The sequence below is a fragment of the Bufo bufo genome, chromosome 7 (assembly GCF_905171765.1).
Source record: "Bufo bufo chromosome 7, aBufBuf1.1, whole genome shotgun sequence".
Classification (NCBI taxonomy): domain Eukaryota; kingdom Metazoa; phylum Chordata; class Amphibia; order Anura; family Bufonidae; genus Bufo; species Bufo bufo.
Genome location: NC_053395.1, coordinates 223,550,515 through 223,563,683, shown reverse-complemented (window position 1 = coordinate 223,563,683; position 13,169 = coordinate 223,550,515). Strand labels below are relative to the sequence as shown.

Here is a 13,169-nt window from a genome sequence, read left to right as displayed (position 1 = left end):
AGAAACGCCAGTGTGAAAGTAGCCTAACAGGTCAGCCAGTGTCATAGGGACAAAGCTGCTGACAGATGCCCTTTAAAGAGGACCTCTCCCCCGCTCCTGACATGTCTGCTTTAATAGCTACATGCATTCCCAATGTAATAGCAATTCTGGAGCCTCTATTCTTATGGCTCTATGTTGTGTTATTCCTCTATTATCTCTACTAGAAGTTATGAATGAATTGCTAGAAGTCTGCAGTAAGGGTACAGAGGGGCGGTAACAAGTTGGGGGCGTGTCCCTGCACAGTCTGAACATGGCAGCACTGACTGGACAGAGTCAGACTGTGCAGGGACACGCCCCCAACATGTTACCGCCCCTCTGTACCCTTACTGCAGACTGCTAGCAATTCATTAATAACTTCTAGCAGGAATAATAAAAGAATGGCACAACATACAGATTTAAGAATAGATGTTCCAGAATTGTTATTACATGGACCAGTCTATCATCTTCCCTCTGCTGCTGGAAGATGCGCCTAAATTATGGTCATGACCACTCCCTGCTCTAGCCACTCCCCCTTTTTGGGAAAGTGGCGAGGGCGGCATAGAAACACTCTTGAGACAAAATGTCAAGTAGCTTTTTAAATGTTGTAAACATGGAGTGTGCGAAAATGTGGGGAATAATACATTCTCCCGATTGCATTTCAATTGCTCACCATTTTCAAGATCTCTGCTTGCTGTCTCTGGCTGAAAATATGCTGCTTCACAACTAGAGGCTAAAAACCCATCTTGATCCTGGCCTGCTGACAGGAGCGTAACTATAGGGTAAGCGGCTGCTTTGGGGCCCTGACCCAGAAGGGGCCCATCCAGGAGGAGGAGGACTAAAAGACTTTGTCAGGGCCCCCTCAACAGTATTACACAATGAAATTATATACAGTGACAGTATAGACAGTGTATAAAACGGATGGAACAGCTGCCGGGCCTGGTCTGAGAGAGCGATCTTTACTAGCCACAGGAATGGGGGCGGCATGAAAGGAAGGGGCTGCGAAAAAATTACTGGGGGAGGGGGGCCCCATTCAGAAATATGCTGTGGGGCCCAGTCGTTTCTAGCTACGCCACTGCCTGCTGACATTGCTCCAGTAATTATTAGAAAAGAGAGATCTGATACACTGTAACAAACTACTCAGCAGTGTAAATAAGATAGGTTTAGAATACATTTTAGCCTTTTTGGGGGGAAAAAATAATGCTTCTATTCAGTCACACCAAGCAGAGATCTTAAAATCTGCAAAGAGAATGATACAAAAAGCCTATGAAAATGTTGCTAATCTTTTCACTATCCAATCATTGAGTTTGACAGGTTCAGAAACCTTTAGGAATGCTGACACCCCGTCCCCCCCGGATTTAGGTCACTTACCTGCTCCTTGTTTCAGTAGGTCACTGGTGGTGTTGGTGGGGGTGGCAGTTTCCCTGGTCTCATCTGATGGATCTAATAGGAGGACACAATAAGGAGTGGGTGAATGCGACTGCTTCCCAAATACCATTAGAGCTCATGGGGGTCACAGGGGTCCGGCCTGAACCCACCAGACACCGGGCAGCTGTATCAGAAACCCACATGGACGGTTCTGTGCCGCAGAATTTCTAAGGGATGTTTGCAGATCCAATTCACTACAATGTAACACGCCAGGCTATAGGGTAGGGCCACATGTGGTATGACAGTGGTCACATGTTACATTGTAACGGCAGATATAGCCACAGCTCTGGTTCTGCTTGTGAACGTTACCTCGGCTGGGTATGACCAGCTTGCAGGGCAGTGCCAGGGGCGTGATAGAGTGCTGATACACCAGTGCAGACAGGCAGCCTAGAGGGACAGAGGACAAGGTTAGCCGGGGGCGAACATAAGAATTACAAAGATTAGGGGTATTCCAATTGGAATATTAAAGCACATTTATAGGATCTCTGGGTTCCAACAAAGAATGAAAAGACTGAAGTCCCTTCATTTATTTTATTTTTTTCATTTTTCCATTGCATAACCACGCTCCTGCCATAGCTAGTCACTTTAATTATCTTGTTTCTTAAAGTTTCTTACCAAAATATGGCTCATTGGGACATCCCTTTAATTTTACTCCTCGGGGGCTGGTCTCTATCAGGAAATGTCTCACCAGCTCATTAGTGGCATCTCCTGGGGGAATACAATAGTCACTGAGTACAACACGTGATGGTGATGTCTTATAACAGAGGCTATATTACCGCAGCAGGAGTAGTCACCTTTCTTGCTTGGCTGGGCAGGGGTGGGAGGAGGGGTGGCAACTTTCATGGCGAGTCCATAGGCCCCTCTGAACGAGTGGCTGTCCCGAATGATGAAGGCGCCAGGTTCTCGGTCTTTCAGTAAAGTGATTGCTGGATGAGAAATGAAGAATTGAACCCATGAATTGGAGACGGGCGCCGTGTCTGAGCCCCTCGGTATTTACCAGGCCGATTACAAGATGTGATCCCCGGATTACACTCACCTTGATCTCGAGAGATCTCAGGCTTGTACCAATACTTGGATGTGTCTTGCACAAATTTGACATTTGCTCGCGTTTCTGGGCTTCCATCTGGAAAACAACATTGAAGAAATGACTTAAAGCTCACGAGGAACATCTCTAAGACAGACCTTATATCTAAGTGTAAGCTCTTTGGGGCACAAATTTATCTTCTATAATTTATAATTTCTTGAAATATTGAATGTCATTTTAACAATTAAAGTGAACTTAACACTGAAGCAGTATAAAGGGTTCGGAACATCTCTGGAGCACCTATTCATAAAGCTCCAAACTTCATTTCTTTAGAGCATCGCTCTCTGTTCTTTACTCACAGACTTATCAATTTTTCAGTTTCTCGTTGCAGCCACTAGAGGGCGATTAGCCTTGTTGAAATCAGTAGGACACAAGGAATACTCTCTACACAGCACCCTCTAGTGGAGACCTGAGAACATAGATGCCCTGTCCACCAAAGAGCTCCTCTAAGAAATGGAAGCATTGCTGAGCCCTGGCAAAATTGGTGTAGAGCATCCCACCCTGTATTCCAGGATATTAGATGATTACCTGGCATTGAGAACTTGGAGAAATCTGGTAACGTGTGTGTAAATGCCATGGTGCTTCCACCGCTGGGGCTGGACATCCCACTCGACATGGGTGAAGAAGCCTTCCCATTCAGTGTGGAGTAATTCGGCAAGCTGTTGGACCTATCCCCTGATGACATCCTCCGTTTCTCGGGCAGCAATGGCTGCTGCACGGGGCTTCCCTGCCGGTACAGGGTAGAGTCTGGTGAAGAGGAAGATGGGCTGCCAATGCCTTGGTAGTAGGCAGGAGACACTGGGAAGCTCGGAGTGGCTGGAGCCTGGTATCCCGACGCGCTGCTCTGCCGCGATAATGTTGGCCGTCGTTCCTCGGGGGCAGAGAACCCATATATGACATGTCGCTCCATGCTGGGGCTCCCAGGTGTCACCGGCGAACTCCCTGTCATCACAGCCTGGTGGCGAGTCAAACTAGGACTGCCCGGGATTGCTGCACCGCCACTGTGCGCCGGAAACGGGTGTCTGCCCATGCTTGGACTGCCAGACGCATTGGACATAGTTGGAGTGACCACCCTCCGTGCAAAGCCTGGGCTCGGGGGGGTGTTTGTGCCCACTGTGTTTGTGCCCACTGTTCTGTGCAGAGGTTGGGGGCTGCCATGAACCACATGCCCGGCCATTGGCATCCCAGAGAGCCCATCTGTCTGCGTGATGACATTATTTGGGCTATAGGAGTAGCCTTCATATAAGCTGAGGGGGGTTCCAGCGAGGGGTGTCATGGTCGGGGGAGTGGGTGATGCGTTGTGGTAACTGCTTTGTGGCGAAGGCTGTGACAAACTGGTGGACCTGAAACTGGAATCTGTAGATGGATGGGCAGGACTGGGAATACGGACACTGCCTTCTGCTGACGGGCACCCTCGTACAGACACCCTGAGGAGAAGAAGAAGAAGAAGAAAGTCAGTGGTGCACTGCCGCCCCCTGGTGGAAGGTGCTGAGAATTCACATAAATGCTGTACTTTTTATTTCACATTGGCACCTTAGAACCAAAGGATCACCAGCCCTATTTCTGGTCACAATTAGCGACACGCTACCCTTTTTTTTTTCACCACGCGGACACGAATCCACAGGCAAATTTTCCATGTCTCCTGAATGGGGCTGCAGAAAGCGCATTCACATAGCACGCATTTCGTCTTTAGAGATTATGCGGATTTGGGGCAAAATTTGCAATATCCATGTTAAATCCAACATGAATTAGTGGGTTAACTAGGCCAGCGCAGCTCACCGCCCCCTGTTTACGTCACTGCCAGTCACGCCGTGTCCTGATGACGTTCGGCGGTGCACAAAATGAGGACACTCTGCAGCTGAAGAGGAGCGTTGAGTATATGGAGGCGCCTGATCTGGGGTCTGAGTACATTTTAGGACAGGTCATGAATGTCTAATAGATGCAGGTTCCATCTCTGTGGAGAACGATGGATGCTCGACCACCGCGGAGGTGTAGAATGGGTGCTGAACTGACTGCGCATGCGCACGCTCTCTCCATTCACTGCTATGGGAATTACGGAAACATCCAGGAAATCGCTCCTTACCCGTCAGTGCTGTGTATGGGGCTGCTGGTAGAAATCGGGCTCAGGGTTGTGAAGGGAATGGGGTATCCTCCGTTCCTTGTCAGGTTGTCTGTCTGATAGGTTTGGGGTACGCTGGGTGATAGGGGTGCAGCCGTCCGCGCCACAGATTCCACGTAGCTCCGTGGCTCTACAGAGACAAAAGACGGAACGTCACATCAGTCCTGAAAATGACCCCATTGAAGGACAAGAACAGCAAAGAGCTAAAACCCAGCGTGCAAGAGAAATGTCAGAAATCAGCGGCGCCGTCGCTGCTCGTCCAGCAGAAATGAGAATGAAGAATGAAGGACCCTTATGTTTTACTCTGTTTCAATATATCACCGTCTCTGCTTGCTATCGGTGAATAGAAACGCTCTTTGCATTCGGAAGCAGAAAACTCTTTCTAAACTATTAGCTCAGTTCACTCAGCTGCCTTTTGTTACAATGTATCAGTATGGGAATTAGTATCTAAAAGCTGTGTGCCAAGCTCACAGAGGACCTGATACCAGAACCCACTTCAGGCATAGGGGGGCCCTTGGCAATAACCGTGAACAAGTGGATGAGGCGAGTTAATTTTTTAAATTTTTTAACCCCTCAATTGACATTTTAGTAAGCATTCTGTATTACGAATGCTATTATTTTCCCTTATAACCATGTTATTAGGGGAAAATAATACAGTGAATTTACTTTAATGGGGTCCGGGTTGCTCATCCCTGTCATCTCCTAGCAACCAATGCGTGAAAATCGCACCGCATCCGCACTTGCTTGCGGATGCTTGCTATTTTTAAAGCAGCCCCATTCGTTTCTATGGGGTCTGCGTTGCGTGAAAAACGCAGAATTTAGAACATTCTGCGATTTTCACGCAACGCACAAGTGATGCGTGAAAATCACCGCTCGTGTGCACAGCCCCATTGAAGCGAATGGGTCCGGATTCAATGCGTTCACCTCACGCCTTGGAAAACTCGGCCTTAAAGTATCCTGCGATTTGGAGTGTAAATGTTTAGGAGATGACGCCTACAATTGGGGACTACAGCCCCCGGGAAAATCGCTGATCAGGCAATTCCCCAATATAAAGTGTCATTCCCAAGGAGGACCTGATTTTTGGGATGCCCTGCGCCTCGCTGCAGCACAAACAATACAATTAATAATTGGCGCTATACGGAGCCCGCGATGGCAGCGCCCGGACTGTCGGCGGCTCCAATGACATTTCCCAAGGAATTAACAATAGGTTAATTGATTTCCACGTCTCTCGCCGAGTATTTTCTCACACGGACAAAGAACGGGGGGAGAAGCCCAGAGATCGCCCCATGAATAGTTAATTCCCCTTTTATCCAATTCACGCTCTGCCGGGCGGCTTTCACTGTGGCCTACTTTTATCGCAGCCAGCAGCGGCGCCCCCACATGGCAGACTGAAGGCCCTGTCACTACTACATGCAACTCATCCCCTGTTCTATTACTTATATCTGCTTCTGGGAAAGCTGGGTGACAACCAAAATGGTTGCCCCTCACTGTGGTTGTCACCCAGCTTTCCTGCATAGTGGGATGTAGATCTGCAGATTTGACGTCCAGAAAAGCTGGTTTGATATCACCCAGCTCTCCCGAAGCAGGAAAACGAGACACTTGTGAATATACATTACAGAAGAGAACAGAAGTGGATTAGATGTAGCAGAGCTGAATCTGTCATCATCTCCTTGGGGCAGCATTATTTCAGCAATGCGAAATCCGCTTCAGTATATAGTTATGCGGGGAGTGGGGAATGTATGTCGGGAGATTTGCTCTTAGGAGCCTGGGAAAGCTGGGTGGCAGACCCTCTGAGAGCTGTAATGTGGGTGCACATTACTCACCACCCAGCTTTTCCAGTGTTTGGGGGTCTTGACCCTGGATAAGAATTTCCTAATCTGGATTTGTGATGCAGAATATGGAGAAGGTGTGGGGTCGTGGGAGTGGAAGACCCCCTGATCCCCCCTCATCAGCTGATTCTGCATTCAGAAAGGATTCTGCAATTACAAGAGTGCTGCTAGCGGTTACATAAAGGGCGAGGTGAGGGGTGGCTCGTCCCCCCGTCTGTCTCAGTCCGGGTGGCACCGAGGTCAATCATCCAATTTGGATTTAAATATGAAAAGGGTTCAGGTTCAAGTCTCGCTCCTTGTAGGGTTCAGACTCTTAGAATCCGCAGAGGGGTCATACGGGGGCACCACGACTTTCTCAATGGTTTCCTATTCAAATAATTGCAATCTATTCAGGAAGAATGTGTTAATGATGAGAGCTGCGGACCACCAGCCCCCGAGAGTCACACCGGGATGAGGGGAAATGCAGACGGAAATATAACAAGTCGATGGGATTTTTATAAATTTATTGAAACATTGGCTTCGATTCGATGAAACACAGCTGAAGGTTTGCTACAATGTATCAGTTTCGGTAAGGTTCCGTTCACACCGATTTCCAATGTGACATCAGCAGAGATGGTTTTAGGGGAGTCTTTCTTTAAGGTTCCCATTTCTAGGGGCCACAGTCAAGCTCAACCACTCAGGAGTATGGTATATTACACACATATATACTGTATATCATTTTGGCACTATGTGGCGGTATTCTGTGGACCCATTTATTAGAAAACCCAGTCTGTATGAAACATGTTAGATCCTTTCTGTAACAAATCCTAAATCATCTCATCAGATCCCACTTGAAATGGGTTTTTACGAGAAAATATATGCTATATTGGCAGTTGGAAACGAACAGAAACCTCGCGGAACAGATCCAATGTGAACAGAGCCTGAGATTGCCCTGTAGAAAAGGACAGGAAAAAAATATTTATTTAGCTCCCAGGGGAGTTTCTAGACTGATACATTGTAACAACCCCTCCACTGTGTGAGCAGGAGTATGTCAAGACAGTCTCTGCCTGTGAACAAGAATGATTCCATTCACAAAAAGCTAGCAGATTTCTTGAATTGAAACACGAATTATATTAGTTGCAGAAGTTACAAGGAAAAATAGGGTTGTCCTAAGATTGAAACTCATCCCATATCCACAGGATAGGAGATGTGACTGAATGGTGGGGGACTAAGACCTGGGACCCCCATTGATCATGAGAACGGGGGTCCAGTGTCCAAACATATCATTACACCGCTGCTCATACAGGACCCCCAACCTGGGGATGGGGGATAAGTTTAAATCCCGGGACAACCCCTTTAAGCTTTAGAGGAATTATTTTAGGTTATCACCCAGAATGGTCTTACGATGACTACGTTCCACCATGACCCTCATCATGGAGCGGAGATGTTTGGTCAGTCACATGCACAAACATTAAGGAAGGACACAATGTAACAACCAAAAATAAACAAACACCAAGCAATGTAACCAGCCCCATCATCAATGCAGGCAGCCTCTCGGGGGTTAATCAGGAATGACTCGAGCCGACCCGGTCACTTACCTTCCTCGTACCCATTAATGAATGTTTCCATCTCTGAGAGGATGAGAGTTATACGAACAGAAGGTAGAAGAGAAGGAGAAAAGGCAAAGATAAGAAAACTGCCCACTAACCGCCCATCAATAGTGTCACCCAAGGTCACCCGGCGGCCGGGGACTAGAATCTTATGCAAGAGTCACATTTACCCCAAATATCAGGAAGGTTTGGATGATTAAGCATTCTGCAAAAATGTTAACTCTTCGTGATATAGACAGGTGGAAATATACAGTCAGGGACCCATTATCTGAGGTGACAATAGCAGCTCCTCCACAGAAGATCTTAGAACCCACATTGCTATATCACCAGGGTAGTGTCTCTACAAAACTACAACTCTCAGCAAGTAGCATATTGGAAGTTGTAGTTTTACTACAGCTGGGGTGCCTCAGGTTGCTGTATGGGGTGCAGAGTCCTGGGTTCGGCTGCCTTAAGGAGGCCCAAAATCCAGAGCTGGGAAAAAACCCAGCTATAAAATGCATTGGTCCAGAGGCTGGACTGAAACGAGTGAGCGGAAGATACTGTGCTGTGGGAAGTGGAGGGGATTGTGGGGCCGCAGTGTGCCCCATGAGTGACACCGCACAGCTCCGGTGACCTTCTCCAGGGTCTGTACAGGTCGTCCTCTGGGATTCCAGAACACGGATCAGTGTCCATCATGTGTGACAATGGATTTACATAGGACTGCTGCTCCAGGTCACAGACGTCCAGATTAACTGCAGCTGGGGGTCTACAGGGAATTTATCACTGGGGCTTATTCTCATTCCCTAAGACAGGGGCAGTTCCCTTTTCCTAAGTCAGATGATTGCATAGTGGTGTTCAGATAATACTGCCCAGAAAAGCAGGCACTGAACAATCAGGGATTGCTGGGAGATTTCAGCTCTGAAGACAGGTGAATTGTGTTTTAAGCTCAGAGTATATTACAGGATATAACTCAGGATCAGTACAGGATAAGTAATGTAATGTATGTACAAAGTGACTGCACCAGCAGAATAGTGAGTGCAGCTCTGGAGTATAATACAGGATGTAACTCAGGATCAGTACAGGATAAGTAATGTATGTACACAGTGACTGCACCAGCAGAATAGTGAGTGCAGCTCTGGAGTATAATACAGGATGTAACTCAGGATTAGTACAGGATAAGTAATGTAATGTATGTACACAGTGACTCCACCAGCAGAATAGTGAGCGCAGCTCTGGAGTATAATACAGGATGTAACTCAGGATCAGTACAGGATAAGTAATGTATGTACACAGTGACTCCACCAGCAGAATAGTGAGCGCAGCTCTGGAGTATAATACAGGATGTAACTCAGGATCAGCACAGGATAAGTAATGTATGTACACAGTGACTCCACCAGCAGAATAGTGAGCGCAGCTCTGGAGTATAATACAGGATGTAACTCAGGATCAGTACAGGATAAGTAATGTAATGTATGTACACAGTGACTGCACCAGCAGAATAGTGAGTGCAGCTCTGGAGTATAATACAGGATGTAACTCAGGATCAGTACAGGATAAGTAATGTATGTACACAGTGACTGCAGCAGCAGAATAGTGAGTGCAGCTCTGGAGTATAATACAGGATGTAACTCAGGATCAGTACAGGATAAGTAATGTATGTACACAGTGACTGCACCAGCAGAATAGTGAGCGCAGCTCTGGAGTATAATACAGGATGTAACTCAGGATCAGTACAGGATAAGTAATGTATGTACACAGTGACTGCACCAGCAGAATAGTGAGTGCAGCTCTGGTGTATAATACAGGATGTAACTGAGGATCAGTACAGGATAAGTAATGTATGTACACAGTGACTGCACCAGCAGAATAGTGAGCGCAGCTCTGGAGTATAATACAGGATGTAACTCAGGATCAGTACAGGATAAGTAATGTAATGTATGTACACAGTGACTGCACCAGCAGAATAGTGAGTGCAGCTCTGGAGTATAATACAGGATATTACAGGATAGATGATTACAGATCAGTAAACATGCCCCGTCTTCTCTGTATGTGGTTCACGTTCACTACTCACCTCCTGACTGGTGCAGCATGATGTCCGCCGGGTTGTGAGGCTTTAACCCCAGAGCTGACAGAGGAGTCTTGGCCAAACCTGGTGGAGAACGAGCCACTAGAGGGAAAACATAATGAGATCAGAAAGGTCTAAAATATAGAAAATAACCCTAAACAGCTTTTGTTCCCCTCTTCGCCTTTTCCTATGCATTCTGGTAGAAGTATATGAACAATATGCTGAGGCTCAGCCTCCTCTAGACTGTTTGGCTGTGAGGCTTCAGCAGTAGCTCGCCCCACCCTGCCCATTTAATAAATGCCACCTTTTTAATGGTCTGACAACCGAAAATGGAAGGGCTCAGAATGAAATGTACATCTATGCTATGTGACAACCTCCACTGGAACCATAATGTGATCAGTGTTGATGCCCCTTCCCCCACACAAACAGTGTGCCTAATGACAATCTCAGCTCTGCTACATCAGTATGCATGGGTGTATATGGGTTATATACACGGAAGGATATTTAGAGTGCAGCGTATAAGAGCGCGGTTGTGGGACACAGAACACTTGTTATATACGGTTTGCCGTTGTCGTGTTGCCCTTAATAGGCCAATTGTGGGGAAGAGAACGGAGGGCGATTATGAAGATGGATGTTACATGGAAGAACGAGCTAATTCCAAACATTCTGCTCTGTTTTCTGACACAATGACACTGTTATTCAGCCTCAGGAATGTTTCCAGTCCCCACTCGGAGACACGGAGTGAGCTCGCCCCCTTCCCACCCTCTCAGTGGAAGACGGGCTCTCTTCACGTACTGGGCTCTCATCTCTGAAGAGTCTTTCTTTAGATTATTGATAGGGAACCTCAACGCCCCAAAAACTTTACTGCTGCTCAGTGTGGCCCTCTGCTGGTTGGGACGTGCATAGATATGTGGCCACCGTGTACAGTTGTGGCCAAAAGTTTTGAGAATGACACAAATATTAGTTTTCACAAAGTTTGCTGCTAAACTGCTTTTAGATCTTTGTTCCAGTTGTTTCTGTGATGTAGTGAAATATAATTACACGCACTTCATACGTTTCAAAGGCTTTTATCGACAATTACATGACATTTATGCAAAGAGTCAGTATTTGCAGTGTTGGCCCTTCTTTTTCAGGACCTCTGCAATCTGACTGGGCATGCTCTCAATCAACTTCTGGGCCAATTCCTGACTGATACAACCCATTCTTTCATCATCACTTCTTGGAGTTTGTCAGAATTAGTGGGTTTTTGTTTGTCCACCCGCCTCTTGAGGATTGACCACAAGTTCTCAATGGGATTAAGATCTGGGGAGTTTCCAGGCCATGGACCCAAAATGTCAACGTTTTGGTCCCCGAGCCACTTAGTTATCACTTTTGCCTTATGGCACGGTGCTCCATCGTGCTGGAAAATGCATTGTTCTTCACCAAACTGTTGTTGGATTGTTGGAAGAAGTTGCTGTTGGAGGGTGTTTTGGTGCCATTCTTTATTCATGGCTGTGTTTTGGGGCAAAATTGTGAGTGAGCCCACTCCCTTGGATGAGAAGCAACCCCACACATGAATGGTCTCAGGATGCTTTACTGTTGGCATGACACAGGACTGATGGTAGCGCTCACCTTTTCTTCTCCGGACAAGCCTTTTTCCAGATGCCCCAAACAATCGGAAAGAGGCTTCATCGGAGAATATGACTTTGCCCCAGTCCTCAGCAGTCCATTCACCAGACTTTCTGCCGAAGATCAATCTGTCCCTGATGTTTTTTTTGGAGAGAAGTGGCTTCTTTGCTGCCCTTCTTGACACCAGGCCATCTTCCAAAAGTCTTCGCCTCACTGTGCGTGCAGATGCACTCACACCTGCCTGCTGCCATTCCTGAGCAAGCTCTGCACTGGTGGCACTCCGATCCCGCAGCTGAATCCTCTTTAGGAGACGATCCTGGCGCTTGCTGGACTTTCTTGGACGCCCTGAAGCCTTCTTAACAAGAATTGAACCTCTTTCCTTGAAGTTCTTGATGATCCTATAAATTGTTGATTGAGGTGCAATCTTAGTAGCCACAATATCCTTGCCTGTGAAGCCATTTTTATGCAACGCAATGATGGCTGCACGCGTTTCTTTGCAGGTCACCATGGTTAACAATGGAAGAACAATGATTTCAAGCATCACCCTCCTTTTAACTTGTCAAGTCTGCCATTTTAACCCAATCAGCCTGACATAATGATCTCCAGCCTTGTGCTCGTCAACATTCTCACCTGAGTTAACGAGACGATTCCTGAAATAATCTCAGCAGGTCCTTTAATGACAGCAATGAAATGCAGTGGAAAGTTTTTTTGGGGATTAAGTGAATTTTCATGGCAAAGAAGGACTATGCAATTCATCTGATCACTTTTCCAATTTCCAATATTTATGTAATTCTCAAAACTTTTGGCCACGACTGTATGTTGTTTGCTGGGCTCCCCATGCCCTACAGTGCTGCTACCACCCAGGAGGTGCACCCTGACAAATGGCTGCATTAACCCATTAGTGCTGTTCTGTAAAGCCCATGGACCCATTCCAGCTCATCGGAGGTGCGGCTGCTTTCATTCCCACTTAGGCCCCTTTCACAAGCTCTATTTTGTGCGTTTTTCACACAACGCAGGCCCCATAAAAGTGAATGGGGCTGTGTGAAAATCGCAAGCAAGTACGGATGCGGTGCGATTTTCACGCACGGTTGCTAGGAGACGATCGGGATGGAGACCCGAACATTATTATTCTCCCTTATAACATAATTATAAGGGAAAATAATAGCATTCTTAATACAGAATGCATAGTACAATAGGGCTGGAGGGGTTAAAAAAAAAAATATAATAATAATATAACTCACCTTAATCCACTTGATCGCGCAGCCCGGCTTCTCTTCTGTCTTCTTTCTTCAGGACCTGGGTAAAGGACCTGTGGTGACGTCACTGCGCTCATCACATGGTCCGTCACATGATCCATCACCATGGTAAAAAGATCATGTGATGGACCATGGGATGAGCGTAGTAAAGTCACCACAGGTCCTTTACCCAGGTCCTGAAGAAAGAAGACAGAAGA

At 46.8% G+C, this 13,169-nt stretch overlaps 1 protein-coding gene across 15 annotated transcripts in view; it reads right to left on the bottom strand.

The window, feature by feature from the left end:
- TNS1 (tensin 1) overlaps positions 1 to 13,169 on the bottom strand; it is a 423,340-nt gene that overhangs the window by 13,519 nt on the left and 396,652 nt on the right. For 11 of the 15 annotated variants that reach the window (XM_040439493.1, XM_040439499.1, XM_040439502.1 and 8 more), the window contains 9 exons: positions 10,115 to 10,210; positions 8,053 to 8,085; positions 4,611 to 4,776; positions 3,056 to 3,954; positions 2,480 to 2,566; positions 2,238 to 2,369; positions 2,059 to 2,151; positions 1,753 to 1,830; positions 1,387 to 1,458 (listed from right to left, as the gene is read on the bottom strand). In XM_040439493.1, coding sequence (XP_040295427.1) covers positions 1,387 to 1,458; positions 1,753 to 1,830; positions 2,059 to 2,151; positions 2,238 to 2,369; positions 2,480 to 2,566; positions 3,056 to 3,954; positions 4,611 to 4,776; positions 8,053 to 8,085; positions 10,115 to 10,210 — 1,656 coding nt within the window. The remainder of the gene's footprint in view (positions 1 to 1,386; positions 1,459 to 1,752; positions 1,831 to 2,058; positions 2,152 to 2,237; positions 2,370 to 2,479; positions 2,567 to 3,055; positions 3,955 to 4,610; positions 4,777 to 8,052; positions 8,086 to 10,114; positions 10,211 to 13,169) is intronic. The other 4 variants (XM_040439494.1, XM_040439508.1, XM_040439496.1 and 1 more) reach the window with 2 other exon arrangements.